At 41.8% G+C, this 23,513-nt stretch overlaps 1 protein-coding gene across 1 annotated transcript in view; it reads left to right on the top strand.

Moving 5' to 3' along the window:
• Window positions 1–1,606: 1,606 nt before the first annotated feature.
• Window positions 1,607–23,513, top strand: part of rfx7a (regulatory factor X7a) — a 44,012-nt gene continuing 22,105 nt past the window's right edge. Inside the window, exons 1-2 of the mRNA XM_038969540.1 lie at window positions 1,607–1,867; window positions 18,829–18,862. Coding sequence (XP_038825468.1) covers window positions 1,734–1,867; window positions 18,829–18,862 — 168 coding nt within the window. The 5' untranslated portion in view covers window positions 1,607–1,733. The remainder of the gene's footprint in view (window positions 1,868–18,828; window positions 18,863–23,513) is intronic.

Raw genomic sequence — 23,513 nt, forward strand, 5'->3', positions numbered from 1 at the left:
CTGAAATGTGCAAATGTGTAGGGGGACAGTCTTTACTAAGGCTAACATATTCGCTACATGTCTACACATGGAGCATAATGCCATTGACATATTCATGTGTTTACCATTGATTGTAAATAATTGCATTTAAATGAAATAGAAATGTCTAACTGTTATCTTACAAACTCATTGGATTATTGAAGACCACGTCCATAGTACTGCTCATTCATACATTTTTATAAAGCATTTTTACTGTGGGCATTTAAGCCAAATGTTGCCATTAGGCACACAGTACTTGGCTGCTCACCACCGCTGTGTAAAAAAAAAAAAAAAAGTTTTAAAAAAGCACGTAATTCTTCACTAGTGTACGCGGGGGCGCTTGACAGCAGCAGGAGCAGCAGCATTACATTACCGTTCTCCTAGCAGTTGGATATTATGCTGGCAGAACGATCGCGCATTCTTTTCTTCAAAATAAGAGTTCCCCTGCAAAGACATGCTAAACTGTGAATATAGATTTTTTTTAACGTATTTTGTATTTATACCAGCATTTATTTTGAACGTTTGTACAAGTACTGGTATGTTGAAAGCTATTCTTTTGGCTATATTTAAAGAAATGGTGACACCTTACTTCACCCACTCCTTTCACTGCAACTCAATACACGGTGGGATACTTATTGGCTTGTAGAGAGATCTTTTATACCTGTCTCAGCTAAAGTGGGGTTGGAAATACTCAGTAGGGTGTAATTTTGGAGGGGGACTGTGTCGCACGGCCTGCTGCAGGCTTTTCACTCCACTCCTACATAGCCCCCAATGCAATATACTGTAATAGACTGTTCATGGGATACATATTGGCTTGTAGAGAGAGAGAACAAGGACAGGAAAAAAACGTTTGTGGAAAAAAATATATATAATCAAGGCTTCATTGTTCCCTAATACTAATAGTAAAGGACCAGTGCACTACTTTTTGTGATTTTAAAATTGTAATTAAATAGTATTCCAATTTTTCAGTGGGTGCTGCAGCACCCCTACTTCCTGTGTATGTACAACACAGTCCCACTCCAAAACTAACCATATTTGGTTAATAGAGACCCTACTGAGTATTTCCCATCCCACTTTAGCTGAGACAGATAGAAAAGTTTTCTCTCTACAAGCCAATATGTTTCCTATGTACAATCTATTACAGTATATTGCTATGGAGGAGACGGCGTGAAAAGCCAGCAGAGTAGGCCGTGCGACACAGTCCCCCTCCAAAACGACACATATTTGGTTAGTAGAGACAACAAAAATGTTTTCAGCGTAAACATCTTTTGAATAAGTTATCCACATTGCAAAGTTTTGAAATGCGGGCTTTTATTTAGAAGGTTTCCTCATTAACATACAAAGTGACGTCACTGTTCGTGCTGCTAGCAGAATACTAGTTAGCATCACAAACACTTCCACCACTAGTGTTTGCAAACGCACGGGTCGTCCCAAAAGGCTGCGACAGAATCCTGGTGAAAGCGTGCATTTTGTATTCCTCTGTACTTTTTTTTTTTTTTTTTTTTTATAAATACATGTCTGTGCATGGTGTTCGAAATTAACTGTCCAACCATGTTTTCCCGGCACAGTTTCTACCTTCGAACTGAGGCCACGTATATCGCAAATGAGAACGGGTGGGTCCGTAATGTACAGTAGGAAAATAACTGCTTTCTCGAGGTCCAGGTTGAGGCCTGCATGTTAAAGATCCCCTTCCTCCCATCCTGAATCTCATCGTGATGACTGAGGATCAACAACAACATGATCAGCACCCGAAGCTGGGCTCTGGAATAAGCACCTTACCATCCCTAGTTCCTGGACTGCAAGGGACTGAGGCCAGTGCGTTGCAGCTCAAAATAAAGAATTCCATCTGGTAAGAGGACCATTAGCTAGCATTGTGCTACTTTGATTGCTAGCCAGATAGCTAGCTTAGTTAACAAACATTAGTTGAGCCAGCTCCATATGTTTTGCCATTATAGTGTGGCTACATCTAGCTAGCTAGCCCAGATATTTAATTAGCCAGCTCATTACTAACTTGCAGCTACTGAGTGTGTTGCCTCCTTCGCCCATTTTCATAAACGTAAACATGTCAACCTTTGTGATTGGCGTTGACAATATGACAATTTTTACAGTTTTTCGTGATTTTCCTGGTACCAAGAGCTAATATTGTTTACTATAAATTGTCGGACACATCTTCATGACATTAGCAATAAGTTATCGCTGCCTTTTTCGTTGTGGTGGACAGGTTTCGACTAAAACGGTCAAAATGGGTGATTATTAACAACCCGGGTGCTGCAAGAAACCTCGCGGTTGGTAACTAACATTAGCGAGCTGGGCCACTAAGGTATATATGGGCTGGACTTGTGCAAGGTTTCCGTATCCTCATTAGTGCACGCACTCTAGCCAATTTGCGTAATTTCGGGAAAACAATAGTATGTAGCTAGTACGCTTGCCCGCGTTATAACGAAGTTAGTTTATGGGAGAAAGTGCAGGCGTGCACAACTGGCTAACTGGGTTGAAAACCACAATCATTATTTTTTTTTGCATGTCTCGACATGTATTTTAAATCCATGGCGGTATAAATGACTATGGTAATAATAGCACAGCCTGCCCTGCACCTTAGCATATCTTCAGCAATAATAATGACCTGCATGTTGTATCATTACAAACCTGCAAAATATTATAAGCCTACATTCAACATGAATCTCTTCACATATCTGTAGGTAAAGATTGTTGCACTCATTCCTCAGTCAGTTTCCAGAATTATATGCTCAATTTGCACACTGCATAATATGGTGATTTTACTTTTATGCACGTTTCACCTGTTGTCTTATACTTTGGTTTCATATAGAAACTCCCTACATTAATTATGAAGTATCATCAGGAACCATAATATGTTAATAGATGTGGTTTGCTTTTTGCATTTGAACTGTTGTTGACTGATGTTTCAGATAATCATACTTAAATGTTAATTGTCTAACTTTATATCACCGTATTATGTGGTACATAATCATTCAGAACCGACTTGTGATTTGTCTTGGTTGCAATATTGTGTAAATAGTTTTAGATTATATATAGTGGCATGTCAGGAACTGAAGCACACAGACTGTTTGTCTGTCAAATTACAACATTGGGAAAGTCATGACTGGCACTTTATTTTAAAACATTTCTAATATAATGGGCATCATATGAAAAATATAGAACCACTTCAAATCAAATTTTATTTGTCACATACACATGGTTAGCAGATGTTAATGCGAGTGTAGCGAAATGCTTGTGCTTCTAGTTCCGACAATGCAGTAATAACCAACGAGTAATCTAACCTAACAATTCCACAACTACTACCTTATACACACAAGTGTAAAGGGATAAAGAATATGTACATAAAGATATATGAATGAGTGATGGTACAGAACGGCATAGGCAAGATGCAGTAGATGGTATCGAGTACAGTATATACATATGAGATGAGTAATGTCGGGTATGTAGACATTATATTAAGTGGCATTGTTTAAAGTGGCTAGTGATACATGTATTACATAAAGATGGCAAGATGCAGTAGGTGGTATAGAGTACAGTATATACATATGAGATACGTAATGTAGGGTATGTAAACATTATATTAAGTGGCATTGTTTAAAGTGGCTAGTGATACATTTTTACATAAATTTCCATCAATTCCCATTATTAAAGTGGCTGGAGTTGAGTCAGTAGGTTGGCAGCAGCCACTAAATGTTAGTGGTGGCTGTTTAACAGTCTGATGGCCTTGAGATAGAAGCTGTTTTTCAGTCTCTCGGCCCCTGCTTTGATGCACCTGTACTGACCTCGCCTTCTGGATGATAGCGGGGTGAACAGGCAGTGGCTCGGGTGGTTGTTGTCCTTGATGATCTTTATGGCCTTCCTGTGACATCGGGTGGTGTAGGTGTCCTGGAGGGCAGGTAGTTTGCCACCGGTGATGCGTTGTGCAGACCTCACTACCCTCTGGAGAGCCTTACGGTTGTGGGCGGAGCAGTTGTCGTACCAGGCGGTGATACAGCCCGACAGGATGCTCTCGATTGTGCATCTGTAGAAGTTTGTGAGTGCTTTTGGTGACAAGCTGAATTTCTTCAGCCTCCTGAGGTTGAAGAGGCGCTGCTGCGCCTTCTTCACCACGCTGTCTGTGTGGGTGGAACATTTCAGTTTGTCCGTGATGTGTACACCGAGGAACTTAAAACTTACTACCCTCTCCACTACTGTCCCGTCGATGTGGATAGGGGGGTGCTCCCTCTGCTGTTTCCTGAAGTCAGCAATCATCTCCTTTGTTTTGTTGAGGTAACATGTAACCATAGCCTAGTCATAAATTGCAAAATGCAACCATTAACATAGGCTTATGTTAATCATCGGAAAATACGCTACAGTATATTTCTTGATTCTCTGCACAGTAATCTGCTGTAAAGCCAGTGTCCCCCAGTGCTACCCCTGAACCAGTGGGAAGGAATGTGGCTACGGATGACATGGATCCATACGTGGGATGTCAATACATTGACTTGATGTTTTATGGTCAACATCAGAAATTGTTATGGAATAGGCCAAATACATTTAAAACATGGAAATAATTGTTTTGCTTTTTCCTGTTTTATTACAGGGGAAGTGTTGGAACTCCCTTTATGAGATGACAAACTAATGTAGTAGAATTTTGAAATACCATGGAAGATTTTGTAATGGCCATTTCCATGTTATAGGACCCATGAGCACCAACATGTGAAGTTCATAGGAGCACATCAAATGAAGGTTGAGTCTATATATTTTTAATTAAGGCATATAGCTTTTTAAAAACAATTTTCCATCCTAAATTTAGGAATAAGCAAAGCCTTTGATTTCAGGTCAAACAATGGTGTCTTAGAAAACATGTTTTTTTATTTTAAAAATTACCTTTATTTAACTAGGCAAGTCAGTTAAGAACAAATTCTTATTGACAATGATGGCCTACCCAGGCCAAACCCTCCCCTAACCCGGACGTCTTCCAGAAGTCTTAAAAGCTATTAGAATAACATTAAAACACAATATTGTTGAAGTTAAGACCCTTGCCAACTAATATCAACTTTTTGTATTTAATTTTGCTGAAATTATTTGCCTTCTGTAAGTTTAAGAAATATTGCCTAGTGACTTGTCATTCTTTTACAAAAAAACACACGTATTTAAAATGTCATTATGTTACAAAATCTGTAACAGAATGGCTGAAAAATCAATAACAGAACGACTGCAATTGAATTGGATAAAATGGGAAATGATAGTAGTCACAAACCACAGTTGGTTCACCTGCTACTGTCCTTCCTTCCACTGACATACTGTTATGTTCAGCTCATAATTGTGAAAAGTCTAGACAACCCCTCTCTCTTTCACTCTCTCTCCAGTTAATGTCATCTCTCCTGGCTCTTACTGACACCTACCTAATAAGCCCCCTCTGTTTCCATTTACTGTAACCAGCGTCCTCAACCACTGAGCACCGGACGTGCATGAACGTTGAAAAGTAGTTGAATTTTAGACGTTTCACAAGTTTAGACAGCACATTGCAGTACAGTAAAGAAAAGTCACGTCTATATCAATACAAAACAGCACTGTACAGAGATTAAAGCAAACTAGAGTACAGTATAATGTACTGAACGCTACTTTACTGTGCTCTACTATGATGTCCAAACTTGAGAGACTTATATGATTGGTTCAGATTTGGTCTGGTCCGTACCAACCAAATGTGGTCTTGTTTGGGGGGAGCGTATTGGCTATTATTCTAATGTGTAAAATAATACCCAAACATGCAAATGAGGATATTGCATTTTTATACCTTTTTGTGTACCTGTTCAAGATACATCGCAATGAATACATCACATATCCATAATTATTAGGGATGTGCATCTTTCCCTCTCAAGACGAGTCTATGTATCTAGATCCTTTTGTATATATAGTGTATGTGGACACCCCTTCAAATGAGTGGATTCGGCTATTTCAGCCACACCCGTTGCTGACAGGTGTATAAAATCGAGCACACAGCCATGCAATCTCCATAGATAAACATTGGCAGTAGAATGGCCTTACTGAAGAGCTCAGTGGCTTTCAACATGGCACTGTCATAGGATGCCACCTTTCCAACAAGTCAGTTTGTCAAATTTCTGCCCTGCTAAAGCTGCCCCGGTCAACTGTGAATTACTGTTATTGTGTAGTGGAAATGTTTTGAAGCAACAACGGCTCAGCCGCCAAGTGGTAGGCCACACAAGCTCACAGAACAGGTTCAGAATAGGCCCCTTAGTTCCAGTGAAGGGAAATCTTAACGCTACTGCATACAATGACTTTCTAGACAATTCCGTGCTTCCAACTTTGTGGCAGCAGTTGGGGAAGGCCCTTTCCTCTTTCAGCATGGCAATTCCCCTGTGCACAAGGCAAAGTCTACAGTCGTGGCCAAAAGTTTTGAGAATTACACAAATATTAATTTTCACACAGTTTGCTGCTTCAGTGTCTTTAGATATTTTAGTCAGATGTTACTATGGAATACTGAAGTATTATTACAAGCATTTCATAAGTGTCAAATACTTTTATTGACAATTACATGAAGTTGATGCAAAGAGTCAATATTTGCAGTGTTGACCCTTCTTTTTCAAGACCTCTGCAATCCGCCCTAGCATGCTGTCAATTAACTTCTGGGCCACATCCTGACTGATGGCAGCCCATTCTTGCATAATCAATGCTTGGAGTTTGTCAGAATTTGTGGGTTTTTGTTTGTCTACCCCCACCTCTTGAGGATTGACCACAAGTTCTCAATGGGATTAAGTTCTGGGGAGTTTCCTGGCCATGGACCCAAAATATTGATGTTTTGTTCTCCGAGCCACTTAGTTATCACTTTTGCCTTATGGCAAGGTGCTCCATCATGCTGGAAAGGCATTGTTCATCACCAAACTGTTCCTGGGGGGTTGGGAGAAGGTGTTCTCGGAGGATGTGTTGGTACCATTCTTTATTCATGGCTGTGTTCTTAGGCAAAATTGTGAGTGAGCCCACTCCCTTGGCTGAGAAGCACCCCCACACATGAATGGTCTCAGGATGCTTTACTGTTGGCATGACACAGGACTGATGGTAGCGCTCACCTTGTCTTCTCTGGACAAGCTTTTTTCCGGATGCCCCAAACAATCGGAAAGGGGATTCATCAGAGAAAATGACTTTTCAGCAGTCCAATCCCTGTTCCTTTTGCAGAATATCAGTCTGTCCCTGATGTTTTTCCTGGAGAGAAGTGGCATCTTTGCTGCCCTTCTTGACACCAGGCCATCCTCCAAAAGTCTTCGCCTCACTGTGCATGCAGATGCACTCACACCTGCCTGCTGCCATTCCTGAGCAAGCTCTGTACTGGTGGTGCCCCGATCCTGCAGCTGAATCAACTTTAGGAGACGGTCTTGGCTCTTGCTGGACTTTCTTGGGAGCTCGGAAGCCTTCTTCACAACAATTGAACCGCTCTCCTTGAAGTTTCTTGATGATCCGATAAATGGTTGATTTAGGTGCAATCTTACTGGCAGCAATATCCTTGCCTGTGAAGCCCTTTTTGTGCAAAGCAATGATGACGGCACGTGTTTCCTTGCAGGTAACCATGGTTGACAGAGGAAGAACAATGATTCCAAGCACCACCCTCCTTTTGAAGCTTCCAGTCTGTTATTCGAACTCAATCAGCATGACAGAGTAATCTCCAGCCTTGTCCTCGTCATCACTCACACCTTTGTTAACCTCTTGGTGCACGGATCCCTTTACCTTCAACGGGATCATTTTCGTAAACAACCGCTGAATTGCAGAGCGCCAAATTAAAAAATAATTACTAAAAATATTTATTTTCATGAAATCACAAGTGAAATATACCAAAACACAGCTTAGCTTGTTGTTAATCAACCTATCGTGTCAGATTTTGAAAATATGCTTTACAGCGAAAGCAATCCAAGCGTTTGAGTTTATCGATCACTAGACAGAACATTACGAACAGCTAGCAGCAATGTAGATTGGTCACGAAAGCTAGAAAAGCAATACAATTATTCGCTTACCTTTGATCTTCAGATGTTTGCACTCACAAGACTCCCAGTTACACAATAAATGTTCCTTTTGTTCGATAAAGATTATTTTTATATTAAAAAAAACTCCATTTGTTTGGCGCGTTATGTTCAGTATTCCACAGCCTTAGGCATGTCATCAAGGGTTGACAAAAATTCCAAATAGTATCCGTAAAGTTCGTAGAACAGTTGAAGTGTACCTATGATAAAAATTACAGACCTCTACATGCTTTGTAAGTAGGAAAACCTGCAAAATCGGCAGTGTATCAAATACTTGTTCTCCCCACTGTGTGTGTGTGTGTATATATATATATTATATACACTGCTCAAAAAAATAAAGGGAACACTTAAACAACACAATGTAACTCCAAGTCAATCACACTTCTGTGAAATCAAACTGTCCACTTAGGAAGCAACACTGATTGACAATAAATTTCACATGCTGTTGTGCAAATGGAATAGGCAAAAGGTGGAAATTATAGGCAATTAGCAAGACACCCCCCAAAAAGGAGTGATTCTGCAGGTGGTGACCACAGACCACTTCTCAGTTCCTATGCTTCCTGGCTGATGTTTTGGTCACTTTTGAATGCTGGCGGTGCTCTCACTCTAGTGGTAGCATGAGACGGAGTCTACAACCCACACAAGTGGCTCAGGTAGTGCAGTTCATCCAGGATGGCACATCAATGCGAGCTGTGGCAAGAAGGTTTGCTGTGTCTGTCAGCGTAGTGTCCAGAGCATGGAGGCGCTACCAGGAGACAGGCCAGTACATCAGGAGACGTGGAGGAGGCCGTAGGAGGGCAACAACCCAGCAGCAGGACCGCTACCTCCGCCTTTGTGCAAGGAGGTGCACTGCCAGAGCCCTGCAAAATGACCTCCAGCAGGCCACAAATGTGCATGTGTCAGCATATGGTCTCACAAAGGGTCTGAGGATCTCATCTCGGTACCTATTGGCAGTCAGGCTACCTCTGGCGAGCACATGGAGGGCTGTGCGGCCCCACAAAGAAATGCCACCCCACACCATGACTGACCCATCGCCAAACCGGTCATGCTGGAGGATGTTGCAGGCAGCAGAACGTTCTCCACGGCGTCTCCAGACTCTGTCACGTCTGTCACATGTGCTCATGTGCTCAGTGTGAACCTGCTTTCATCTGTGAAGAGCACAGGGCGCCAGTGGCGAATTTGCCAATCTTGGTGTTCTCTGGCAAATGCCAAACGTCCTGCACGGTGTTGGGCTGTAAGCACAACCCCCACCTGTGGACGTCGGGCCCTCATACCACCCTCATGGAGTCTGTTTCTGACCGTTTGAGCAGACACATGCACATTTGTGGCCTGCTGGAGGTCATTTTGCAGGGCTCTGGCAGTGCACCTCCTTGCACAAAGGCGGAGGTAGCGGTCCTGCTGCTGGGTTGTTGCCCTCCTACGGCCTCCTCCACGTCTCCTGATGTACTGGCCTGTCTCCTGGTAGCGCCTCCATGCTCTGGACACTACGCTGACAGACACAGCAAACCTTTTTGCCACAGCTCGCATTGATGTGCCATCCTGGATGAACTGCACTACCTGAGCCACTTGTGTGGGTTGTAGACTCCGTCTCATGCTACCACTAGAGTGAGAGCACTGCCAGCATTCAAAAGTGACCAAAACATCAGCCAGGAAGCATAGGAACTGAGAAGTGGTCTGTGGTCACCACCTGCAGAATCACTCCTTTTTGGGGGGTGTCTTGCTAATTGCCTATAATTTCCACCTTTTGTCTATTCCATTTGCACAACAGCATGTGGAATTTATTGTCAATCAGTGTTGCTTCCTAAGTGGACAGTTTGATTTCACAGAAGTGTGATTGACTTGGAGTTACATTGTGTTGTTTAAGTGTTCCCTTTATTTTTTTGAGCAGTGTATATATATATATATTTTTTTTTTTCTCCAATATTTATATTTTGTCTTTTTAATTTATTTAATATTTTTTAATTTGTTTATTTAAAGTGCATTATGTGCCATGTAAAAAAAGCGAACGTTTAATACATCACTGGGGCTAAGCTGCCAGCCATCCAGGACCTCTACACAAGGCGGTGTCAGAGGAAGGCCCTAGAAATTGTCAAAGACCCCCAGCCACCCCAATCATAGACTGTTCTCTCTACTACTGCATGGCAAGTGGTACCGGAGTGTCAAGTCTAGGACAAAAAGGCTTCTCAACAGTTTTTACCCCCAAGCCATAAGACTCTTAAACTGGTCACCTATCTCGCGTTGGTCAGAGCAAAAGAAATGTGTGAACCATTAATTTGTAACATTTTAAATCAGTTTTTTGACCGATGCATGCTACATTTGGATCAATTTGGGGTCCGAGGACTGATGCACTCATCTTAAACATTTGAATATACATATTGGTGAATCGTTACATCCCTAATAATTATGCATTTCTGTATTGTACAGATCAGGGACCCATGATGTCATTCTGTTATCAGGTGTTAATCCACTTCACTTACTGTAGTTCAATAACCAAAGAGTTTGTTTTTTTTTGTTGCTCAGTGTCATCATAGTTGACACCCCATTCTTTCTACTGACTTTTTTGAATCATAATTCAGAGCAGATTTTTAAGAGTTTTTGGAGAACTTGGTCACAGTTTTCAACTATCATTATGTTACAAAACTTCACATCTGCACTGTTCTTCAAGTAAATGTGTTTTTGTAACATTGTTAGTGGAAATTGTTGAACATCCTTGTGCATAGAGTTGTATGGTTTGTTTAACTTTGCAATCAATGGTTTTTCTTTGGCATGCATATTAAGGTGTAAAATCTGTCTCAGCATCATTCTGTTACCATGGAATTGCCCTAATGTTAATCTACAGGTTAGAGTCCTGAATGGTGCACATTACACATGACTGGGTGAGTACAGCCTGAGTGATAGATGATACCTATGATCTACATTTGGAGAGCTGGCACAAAAGTAAACACTGCCTCCCATTGAAAAGATCTGTCCTTGGCTTGGTTCTGGTGGTGCTGGACTGCCCTTTGGAAAGTTATGATGAGAGCTTTGCATGTCTCTCGAGTCAGTGGGAGACTGAGGATTGATTTGGCAGTTTTTATACTGAACAAAAATATAAACGCAACATGTAAAGTGGTGGTCATGCCTCCCGAGTGGCACGGTGGTCTAAGGCACTGATGTGCTACTAGAGATTCTGGGTTCGAATCCAAACTCTGTCGCAGCCGGCCGCGACCGGGAGACCCATGGGGCAGCGCACAATTAGCCGAGCGTCGTCCGGGATAGGGGAGGGTTTCGCCGCCAGGGATGTCCTTGTCCCATCGTGCACTAGCGACTCCTGTGGCGGGCCGGGCGCTGCACATGCTGACACGGTCGCCAGGTGTACGGCGTTTCCTCCGACACATTGGTGCGGCTGGCTACCGGGTTAACCTCACTAGGGTATGTGGGACACTAGCGTGGGACGCCACCTCGTCAACAGCCAGTGAAACTGCAGGGCGCCAAATTCAAAACAACAGAAATCCCATAATTAAAATTCATCAAACATGCAAGTATTTTACACCATTCTAAAGATACACTTGTTGTAAATCCAGCCACAGTGTCCGATTTCAAAAAGGCTTCACAACGAAAGCACACCAAACGATTATGTTAGGTCAGAGCCAAGTCACAGAAAAACACAGACATTTTTCCAGCCAAAAAGAGGAGTCACAAAAAGCAGAAATAGATCAAATTAATCACTAACCTTTGATCTTCATCAGATGACACTCATAGGACTTCATGTTACACAATACATGTATGTTTTGTTCGGTAAAGTTCATATTTATATCCAAAAATCTCAGTTTACATTGGCGCGTTATGTTCAGTAGTTCCAAAACATCCGGTGATTTTGCAGAGAGCCACATCAATTTACAGAAATACTCATAATAAACATTGCTAAAAGATACAACTGTTATGCATGGAATTTAAGATCCACTTCTCCTTAATGCAACCGCTGTGTCAGATTTCAAAAAAAGTTTACAGAAAAAGCACACCATGCAATAATCTGAGTACAGCGCTCAGACACAAAACCAAGCCATACAGATATCCGCCATGTTGTGGAGTCAACAGAAGCCAGAAATAGCATTATAAATATTCACTTACCTTTGATGATCTTCATCAGAATGCACTCCCAGGAATCCCAGTTCCACAATAAATGTTTGATTTATTCGATAGTCCATCATTTATGTCCAAATACCTCCTTTTTGTTTGCGAGTTTAGTTCACAATCCAAACTCATGAGGCGCGGGCAAGTCCAGGCGAAAGTTCAGACAAACTCAAATTACAGTTCGTAGAAACATGTCAAACGAAGTATAGAATCAATCTTTAGTATGTTTTTATCATAAATCTTCAATACTGTTCCAACCGGAGAATTCCTTTTGTCTGTAGAAATGCAATGGAGCGCAAGCTAACTCTCACGTGAACACGCGTGGTCAACTCATGCCACTCTGGCAGACCTCTGACTCATTAAGCTCCCATTCCCCCCTCCTTCACAGTAGAAGCATCAAACAAGGTTCTAAAGACTGTTGACATCTAGTGGAAGCCTTAGGAAGTGAAATATGACCCCATAGACACTGTATATTTGATAGGCAATAACTTGAAAAACTACAAACCTCAGATTTCCCACTTCCTGGTTTGATTTTTTTCTCAGGTTGTTGCCTGCCATATGAGTTCTGTTATACTCAGACATCATTCAAACAGTTTTAGAAACTTCAGAGTGTTTTCTATCCAAATCTACTAATAATATGCATATTCTAGCTTTTATGGCTGAGTAGCAGGCAGTTTAATTTGGGCACGCTTTTCATCCAAAATTCTGAATGCTGCCCCCTACCCTAGTGAAGTTAAGTGGGTATTGTTTGAAGAAGCAGTGCAGCTTGGTTGTGTTTCGGAGGACGGAGGACGCATGACTCTCGACCTTTGCCTCTCCCGAGTCCGTACGGGAGTTGCAGCGATGAGACAAGACTGTAACTACCAATTGGATACCACGAAATTGGGGAGAAAAAGGGGTTAAAAAAAAAAATATCCCAGGAAAATTTCCATACACACACAGCTTTGTTTCTCTGAAATGTTATGCACAAAATGTATATCCCAGTTAGTGAGTATTTCTCCTTTGCCAAGATAATCCATCCACCTGACGTGTGGTATATCAAGAAGCTGATTAAACAGCTTGATCTTTACACTGGTGCACCTTGTGCTGGGGACAAAAAAAGGCCACTCAAAAATATGCAGTTTTGTCACAAAACCCAATGCCACAAATGTCAAGTTTTGAGGGAGTGTGCAATTGGCATGGTGACTTCAGGAATGTCCACCAGAGCTGTTGCCAGAGAATGTAATGATAATTTCTCTAGCATAAGCAGCCTCCAACTTTGTTTTAGAGAATTTTGCAGTATGTCCAACTGGCCTCAGAACTGCGGACCACGTGTATGGTATCGTGTGGGCGAGCAGTTTGCTGATGTCAATGTTGTAAACAGAATGCCCCATGGTGGGGTTATGGTATGGGCAGGCATAAGCTACAGACAACAAACACCAATTGCATTTTATCGATGACAATTTGAATGCATTGAGATACCGTGACGAGCGCTAGAGCTGCTTGCTTTTTCATGACTCTTGTCTCCTTTTCGGCCAGAAATACAACATCTTAGGAGAAAGAGTGAGATTTGAATTTGTGAATTTTTCCTTGTGAACCAGCTGAGTAAGATATAGTACATCGGATTCAAATTCAGGCAAATAAGGCTGCAATACATTAGTTCAATCTGCCCTTTAAAGGATCACCACTTTATTTTAAGAATGTGAAATGTCAGAATATTAGTAGAGTGATTTATTTCAGCTTTTATTTCTTTCATCACATTCCCAGTAGGTCAGAAGTTTACATACACTCAATTAGTATTTGGTAGCATTGCCTTTAAATTGTTTAACTTGGGTCAAATGTTTCGGGTACCCTTCCACAAGCTTCCCACAATAAGATGGGTGAATTTTGGCCCATTCCTCCTGACAGAGCTGGTGTAACTGAGTCAGGTTTGTAGGCCTCCTTGCTCACACATGCTTTTTCAGTTCTACCCACAAATGTTCTAAATGATTGAGGTCAGGGCTTTGTGATGGCCACTCCAATAGCTTGACTTTGTTGTCCTTAAGCCATTTTGCCACAACTTTGGGAGTATGCTTGAGGTCATTGTCCATTTGGAAGACCCATGTGCGTCCAAGCTTTAACTTCCTGCCTGATGTCTTGAGATGTTGCTTCAAAATATCCACATAATTTTCCTGCCTCACGATGCCATCTATTTTGTGAAGTGCACCAGTCCCTCCTGCAGCAAAGCACCCAGGGGAACATGATGCTGCCACCCCCGTACTTCACGGTTGGGATGGTGTTCTTCGGCTTGCAAGCGTCCCCCTCTTGCCTCCAAACATAACAATGGTCATTATGGCCAAACAGTTCTATTTTTGTTTCATCAAACCAGAGGATATTTCTCCAAAAAGTACGATCTTTGTCCCCATGTGCAGTTGCAAACCGTAGTCTGGCTTTTTTATGGCGGTTTTGGAGCTGTGGTTTCTTCCTTGCTGAGCAGCCTTTCAGGTTATGTCGACATAGGACTCGTTTTACTGTGGATATAGATACTGTTGTACCTGTTTCCTCCAGCATCTTCACACGGTCCTTTGCTGTGGTTCTGGGATTGATTTTCACTTTTCGCACCAAAGGACATTAATCTCTAGGAAACAGAACGCGTCTCCTTCCTGAGCGTATGACGGCTGCGTGGTCCCATGGTGTTTATACTTGTGTACTATTGTTTGTACAGATGTACGTGGTACCTTTCAGGCGTTTGGAAATTTCTCCCAAGGATGAACCAGACTTGTGGAGGTCTACAATTTTTTTCTGAGGTCTTGGCTGATTTCTTTTGATTTTCCCATGATGTCAAGCAAAGAGGCACTGAGTTTGAAGGTAGGCCTTGAAATACATCCACAGGTGCACCTCCAATTGACTCAAATGATGTCAATTAGCCTATCAGAAGCTTCTAAAGCCATGACATGATTTTCTGGAATTTTCCAAGCTGTTTAAAGACACAGTCAACTTAGTGTATGTAAACTTCTGACCCACTGGAATTGTGATACAGTGATATAATCTTTCTGTACACAATTGTTAGAATAATTACTTGTCATGCACGAAGTAGATGTCCTAACCGGCTTGCCAAAACTATAGTTTGTTAACAAGAAATTTGTGGAGTGGTTGAAAAACGAGTTTTAATGACTCCAACCTAAGTGTATGTAAACTTCCGACTTCAACTGTATGGATGATTTATAAAGCCAGGCACATTTAACAGTTAGGCTATTGATTATAAACCTAATTAGGTTGGTTTCCTCTACTCACTTTTCTTTAGACAATTAGGTAAGCGCTGTTTTTTCATATCCTATCTCCACTGCTGCCTCTGCTGCATTGTTTTCATCACCAATATACTGGTTAATTTAGCTATTATGCACATAGCAACATGGTCTAAGAAAAGGCGCCAATTCAACAGTGCACTAATATTTCAGAACCGCGGAAAGCGACTGCTATCAAACGCGGGAGAAAGCGCATTTGATATAAAATAATATTTTTCTTAGTGTTGCACCGTTGTCCTTAACCATATGCAATTTCAGTAACACATGTCTTAGAGTGATGGACTGTTACGGCCTGCACAATGGATTAGTCCACTCAGACACGCGCAAATCGGGCAGTTGTCTTGTACCCCATGTTTTTAGTGTTTGTCACTGCTCGACTAAAGAAATCTTGGTCGACCAACAGCCTATCGACTAAACAATCGACCAGTCGACTAAATGGGGTCAGCCCTAAATATTGCTAAAGTTAATGTAACAAAATATTGTTTTCTGAAGTCCTCGTTAAAGCAGTTGGGAGACTCTGGAGTGGAGCGAAGGGATGTCATGTGGTAGCTCTATTTAACAGTTGACCTACTGTCTTTAAACCTCTGTGAAAGTTATGTTCAATCTGATTATAGGCCAATTGTCTACTTATGAACTGTAACTCCCAGTTGTAGTAGTGCTGCTCCACACTCAATTTGGTGGCTGTTCTGATGGTATGTCAGGCTTCAGTTTAAAAGATTCACCATCACCACTCTAGTGGAAGAATATGAGATAAGAGAGGTTCAGAGAGGCTCGCCGTTGGAGGGTCTCCCCACATTGATAATTCAGAATAGAACAGCTTTGGTGCTTCAGCCTTCCCCAGTGTCAGGCTATACTGTCTGCGGTCGCTGAGGTTTAGAGGTGAATGTCAGGCAATCCAATTTCTGAAGCGGCCATATTGAGGGAGGGTGGCAGACAGTGAGCAGCCAGGGCTGCCCCTTTCTGCCAGCTCTGACTGTTTACGTTCAATAGGGAGGAGTGCAGGAGGTGCCAGCTGGGGGGGTGGGGGAGTCTGCTCTGCTGCCTTTGGAAATCAGGGTGCTTTTCAGGAAAAAACCATACACACAGTCCCTATTAATGTAACATTTTAGTGTTTATTATTTCATAAGATGTGAATTATTTGAACATGTCAGGTCATATTACCAGTTATCTTTTTCGAATGTTGATTTCTGTTTTGACTTAGGCTCTTATCTCTCTCAATGTTTCAGAATGATTTATTAAAAGGCTGAAATAAGACCTGTTGTGTGGTAGATGTAGGCACATTAGTTGATGATCATTCAAGGGTTTCTGAACTGGGTAACTAAGGGTAATTCAATACATGCAGCAGTTAGCTGCTTAGTGCAAAAAGGTTTTTGTGAGACAAAATCCTGCAAATATATACAATCAATCATGTAAATCTCAAGCTGTGGCGGTTGGTGCATGCCACTAAATAAACTAATAGAATTAAATCAGACATGTTGAAGTTTACCTCAGTGACCTGGTGCAGCTTGGATATAGATGAATGAGGCCAACAGGCAGTGTGAGGGGGTTCATCACTCAGAGCTGAACTCTACTGCCAGCCCAGGGTTCAACAGGATGTGTTTAGAAACCAAACTTCCTCAGTCTCAACGTACGTACAGTCTCAACATAGGTACATTGCATGGCAATGGGTCCATGTTTCACATGAAAATCACCAAACTCAGAATTTAGGGACAGGGAGGGATGGCTTTTCTAGAGGAATACAAAACAGACTCCACTCTGACCCACAGGAATGTTATTTTTATGTTTTTTTTTTGTTGTTTTTTTAGGTCAGAGGAATCTGTGCCATTTTTATACTGCAGGTTGATTTACCCCTAAACCCACTTTGTAATGCCAGTCATCAACATTATTGTGTACCCTGCTAAGTGAGGTTCTTGTCCAGACTAAGTGATTCTAGACAGAGCTTGTTAGGTCATGCTCAGTCAGGGGCTCTGTGTGACCAGAACTGGGGCATAATTGCTGCAGAACATTTTAAAACTGGAGTGATGTGCAGTAAGGAGCCGGCAGGGAGAATCTAAATCCTGTCTTTCCCCTCCCAGCTCCCCACAGCAACAATGACTTAACGAGGCGCTCTCTCGGTACCTGCCTGGCCTTACCTAGAAACAGCTTAATGAGAGGAACATGGCAGACCTGCTTATTATCAACACTGAGAAATCCTGGCCTCACCTAGTAACAGTCCGTTAAAGCTTTACTTTCTCTGTCACAGCTAATAACAGTCTCCTGATTCTGATCTGCCCGGAGTAACCTAGTAACAGCCCCTCAGTCTGACCTGGTACCATATCACACAGCAACAACCTGACATCTGAACCTGACTTTTACTTTTACTTAACAAATAAGTAAGTCCTAGGTTCTGCCCCTTCATTGTAATAGATGATCAAATAGAAGTAGCCTGCCTCATGATGACCAGTTCATGCATTGATTCTTAGTTGTATGAGAGGACATTGCATGAGAGCCAAGTTACCATCTCCTACTATGTTATCCAGGTAAACTGACCTGAAAGTGGGCTGTGCCACACAGAGGGATTTACCATGTGGTTCAATTGGAGAAGTGTCATGGACCACACACCTCTTGAGCTGCAGAATGTGTAGGCACAGGCACACTGAGAGTGAGAGAAAGTATTTTCAATTCTGCATCTCTCAATTAACATTTTGAGTTGTGTTGTGGTTCACACCAATGTCTAGGCCTTGCCTCACGTGACATTTCTGAAGGCTATGGAGAGGAAATTGGGTCAATTCAGGCTATGGGAGTAGATGTGTGTTGTTTTTGAGTGGGCGGACTCAGCAAGGGGCCACGAGAATCTCTGACTGTAAAAGCATTAGCAGCCTCTTCGCTCACTTCACTGTGAGGAACTGTAGCAGGTTGGCTGTGAACGATTATAACCAACAGTCAGTGAGTCCGTTTTCTCTCTTTGATTTTAACTGTCTGTCAGAGAGCTTGTCTGTCTCTTATAGGTCCTTTGACTAATATGCTGTGGGATAATTGAATGATTGGTTGACTTTCCTTTCTGTGTTTCTAGCAGTATGATATTGCCTTGAGGTCAAGTCAGGTTTTACAGTACTTTTTATATGGATTAGGCCTAGATACCGGTTTGTACTGGATTGAAGTCCCCTCAATGACTGTCACAGACTTTCTGAGGGAGGTGTTATTAATAGGCATTGAGTGCTATAGGACATTTATGTATTGTCTGTCTCCATTTTTACATATGACAACGTGTTCCTAGGATATATTGGTTACGACCAGGGAGAAGCTGGTGGGAGGGTTGTCTCATGCCTTACGTTACAATGATTTATTAATAAATCCGGTGTATGCATGGTGCTCACGTTACACTTGCGTCATACTAATTTGTCTTATGTTTCTCTTTTTTTCAGTAAATCTGTACAGTCAAAGGTGGACAGTATTTTGGTGAGTCTTCCTTGTCATAAAGCCTTTAACCACAATGTATGCTCTGTTCATAATTGTTACACTTCCCCCCAATGTTTAAGGTAGGTTTTTGACTTGAGTAAGGTAAGGTCAATTTTAGGTTTCTGAAATGTAATCTCTGTGCTTATCTCACCTCTTCGCCAGTGTCGTGAGACTATGTTAGAGGATGAAGAGAAGCAGCATTGCCATCTACTGTCTGTAGTATTTTAACAGGTGGTCCCATGTTTGACTTATTTATACCACACTTGATGTCAGAGCTGAAAGTAGCCCTGTTATGAAACAGCCATTGCTGACCATAAAATACTGCTCAGTCCTGTTGAATGATCTCACTGAAACTCCACTAACCCATTTAAGCTTACTTAATGAGTCTTATAGTTATACTACACAGTAGAGGTCGACCGATTAATCGGAATGGCCGATTAATTAGGGCTGATTTCAAGTTTTCATAGCAATCGGAAATCGGTATTTTTGGACATCGATTTGGCCGATTTAAAAAAAAAAAAAATTAAATATATATATATTTTTATTATATATATATATTTTTTACACCTTTTAACTAGGCAAGTCAGTTAAGAACACATTCTTATTTTCAATGACGGCCTAGGAACGGTGGGTAAACTGCCTTGTTCAGGGGCAGAACGACAGATTTTTACCTTGTCAGCTTGGGGATTCAATCTTGCAACCTTACTGTTAACGTGTCCAACGCTCTAACCACCTGCTTTACATTGCACTCCACGAGGAGCCTGCCTGTTACTCAAATGCAGTAAGAAGCCAATGTAAGTTGCTAGCTAGCATTAAACTTATCTTATAAAAAACAATCAATCATAATCACTAGTTAACTACACATGGTTGATGATATTACTAGTTTATCTAGCGTGTCCTGCGTTGCATATAATCTATGCGGTGCGCATTCGCGAAAAGGACTGTCGTTGCTCCGTGTACCTAAGCATAAACATCAATGCCTTTCTTAAAATCAATACACAAGTATATATTTTTAAACCTGCATATTTAGTTAATATTGCCTGCTAACATTCATTTATTTTAACTAGGGAAAATGTGTCACTTCTCTTGCAACAGAGTCAGGGTATATGCAGCAGTTTGGGCCGCCTGGCTCGTTGCGAACTGTGTGAAGACTATTTCTTCCTAACAAAGACAGCCAACTGCGCCAAACGGGGGATGATTTAACAAAAGCGCATTTGCGAAAAAAGCACAATCGTTGCACGACTGTACCTAACTATAAACATCAATGCCTTTCTTAAAATCTATACACAGAAGTATATATTTTTAAACCTGCATATTTAGCTAAAAGAAATCCAGGTTAGCAGGCAATATTAACCAGGTGAAATTGTGTCACTTCTCTTGCGTTCATTGCACGCAGAGTCAGGGTATATGCAACAGTTTGGGCCGCCTGGCTCGTTGCGAACTAATTTGCCAGAATTTTACGTAATTATTACATAACATTGAAGGTTGTGCAATGTAACAGGAATATTTAGACTTATGGATGCCACCCGTTTAGATAAATTACGGAACGGTTCCGTATTTCACTGAAAGAATAAACGTTTAGTTTTCGAGATGATAGTTTCCGGATTGGACCATATTAATGACCTACGGCTTGTATTTCTGCGTGTTATTATGTTATAATTAAGTCTATGATTTGATAGAGCAGTCTGACTGAGCGGTGGTAGGCAGCAGCAGGCTCGTAAGCATTCATTCAAACAGCACTTTCGTGCGTTTTGCCAGCAGCTCTTCGCAATGCTTCAAGCATTGCGCTGTTTATGACTTCAAGCCTATCAACTCCCGAGATTAGGCTGGTGTAACCGATGTGAAATGGCTAGCTAGTTAGCGGGGTGCGCGCTAATAGCGTTTCAAACGTCACTCGCTCTGAGACTTGGAGTAGTTGTTCCCCTTGCTCTGCATGGGTAACGCTGCTTCGAGGGCGGCTGTTGTCGATGTGTTCCTGGTTCGAGCCCAGGTAGGAGCAAGGAGAGGGACGGAAGCTATACTGTTACACTAGCAATAATAAAGTGCCTATAAGAACATCCAATAATCAAAGGTATATGAAATACAAATGGTATAGAGAGAAATAGTCCTATAATTCCTATAATAACTACAACCTAAAACTTCTTACCTGGGAATATTGAAGACTCATGTTAAAAGGAACCACCAGCTTTCATATGTTCTCATGTTCTGAGCAAGGAACTTAAACGTTAGCTTTTTTACATGGCACATATTGCACTTTTACTTTCTTCTCCAACACTTTTGTTTTTGCATTATTTAAACCAAATTGAACATGTTTCATTATTTATTGAGGCTAAATTGATTTTATTGATGTATTATATTAAGTTAAAATAAGTGTTCATTCAATATTGTTGTAATTGTCATTATTACAAATAAAAAAATTAAATCGGCCGATTAATCGGTATCGGCTTTTGTTGGTCCTCCAATAATCGGTATCGGCGTTGAAAAATCATAATCGGTCGACCTCTACTACACAGTATTTGGCTCGTAATGGTCTCCAGAAGATGGGATGAAACGATTTACCTCTGTGCTTGGTGTTGTAACCAAAACAGTGGTCATGTCCCTTTGTCATCACCTTATATTTTTAGACCTTTGTGGTTTTTTTCTCATAGGTTCTGGCCTTCAACTGAAATTCAGTCAACCCCGGTGTGATTGAACATACATTATCATCTAAAGCCCAACTTGACATACTTGAACATAACTCATCTGCAGCACATGGCTTACCTGAAAGTTCAAGATGTTTACGTGTGTTCACGTGAGGATTTGGCCCTATGTACTGTAATTGAGCAAGTATAGAAATATTTGGCCTGTCAATAGAGATGGGTGCTATACAACACTGAGGTATGATCCAGTGCATTGCCACCAGGAGAGGCAGGAGACTGAGCAGAGGTCAAGGCTACACTCTAGTTACTCTGGGAAACCTGTGTTTACTCAATACTGCAGGCTGGGCTTCAGCTTGTCAGAGGTATCTTACCAAGAGGTATGTTGAGGATAGACGGCTATACCTGTCAAAGCAATCAAATCACCCACCACCGCTGCCACATTGTAGCCTGCGTTTTGCACTCAGGCTACACATATAAGGAGGTCAACGGGTGTTTGTCCTCATTGACCTGCCTTGCCTCTCCTCCTCAGTGAAAGAGGACCCCAGTGGTTAACGTCCTGTTTCGTGTAGTGCCAAATCCAGAATCCCTGGAGCCCTAAAGTTTCACACAAATCTCCATGTTTGTGGCGGGTGCCAGAGTTAGCAATACACGCATGAGCTCCAGTCAGCTCCCGTACTCCAGTCAGCTCCCGTACTCCAGTCAGCTCCCGTACTTCAGTCAGCTTTACGGTGCTAAATGTTGCAATCTCAAACAATACCTTGCATCAGCTGCGCTCATTAAAGGTTAATGCCTTCAGTTGTATTCCACAAGGGTCTTGTGTTTTTCAATTCCGACAGACTTTGTTTTCTTTGCCTCTTAAGGATTTCTAGAGGACATGGGAAAGCACTAGTCTCTAATATTAACCACTCTCAATCAATAATGAAACTTGTGTTGATACACTGTGGTTGTTTCCTGCCTCAGACTGTGTTTTATGGAGTTGTGAGAATGGTCTCTGGGGAGAGGTGGCCGTTTTTAGTCTTTCAGTGGAGTAATCCATCTCTGTGTGTTGAATCACTAATGCCCAGCCCACGCTCCACTAGTAATGTCTTTAGTAATATTACTAGTCTTCCACCATCAGGGTCTGCATGATGCATCTCTTTCTGGTGTCTGGCCTCATATCAAACTGGTTCTGTTCAGATGTCCTCAGTTATAGCTGCCCTTTGTGTGAATATTCATTTGCTGTAGAGCTTTGGGTTTAGTTGGAAGACTCCGAGGTTAGTGGTTCTTAGAGAGAGAGAACACAAAGTAGATCATGTACAGTAGCAGGCCAATGTAACCAGAGGCTTAACCTGTTAATTACCAATTATATCTCCATGTGTGTTATCGTTTCCTCTAATAGCTTTCAGTTTCTCTGAGCCTCAACACAACCAATCTGGGTTCCTCTCACGTCTACTTCATTCTCCTAGATGGTATCAGGCTCGGTAATAAAGTTGTCGGGCTGACGCCATAGCTCAGCTTTGCCGACACATAGCGTAGCTAGTTGTGTAACTGCCATTTATGAACTTGTCTTTCATCCAACAAAAAGCTATAGTGTTGTTGTTGGCGTGAGAATACAACCAGGCTATAACTGTTCTGTTGATGTTGTTGGTACCGAAGGGACTGATATACTATTAGGGATGGTGGTGGATGGGTATTTAACCTTGGCCGTGTGAAGGTGCAGGGGAGTGTATACTGTCTGCTGACACTGACTCATTTAGGATTGTCATCCAAGTGTGGACCCTTGCCCCTCTGAAGGGTGCTGTAGTTTGTAGGGTCTTCAGACCCAGGCCAGTCAAAGTCCAAATTAATTTCAGAGATGTAAGGTCTATAAGTGGCTGAAGTTGAATGACTACAGAAGCAGGGCTGGGCGACCTATATGGAATTCATTTGAATGTATGTTTTAACGCAATGTTTTCAGTTTTTATGAGCATTTGTCTTTTTTGGTCTCGTCTCCTTCGATCCTTCTGTGCTGTGTGCACTGTGCACCTTCCCAC

Source organism: Salvelinus namaycush, chromosome 30 (assembly GCF_016432855.1).
Source record: "Salvelinus namaycush isolate Seneca chromosome 30, SaNama_1.0, whole genome shotgun sequence".
NCBI classification, from domain to species: domain Eukaryota; kingdom Metazoa; phylum Chordata; class Actinopteri; order Salmoniformes; family Salmonidae; genus Salvelinus; species Salvelinus namaycush.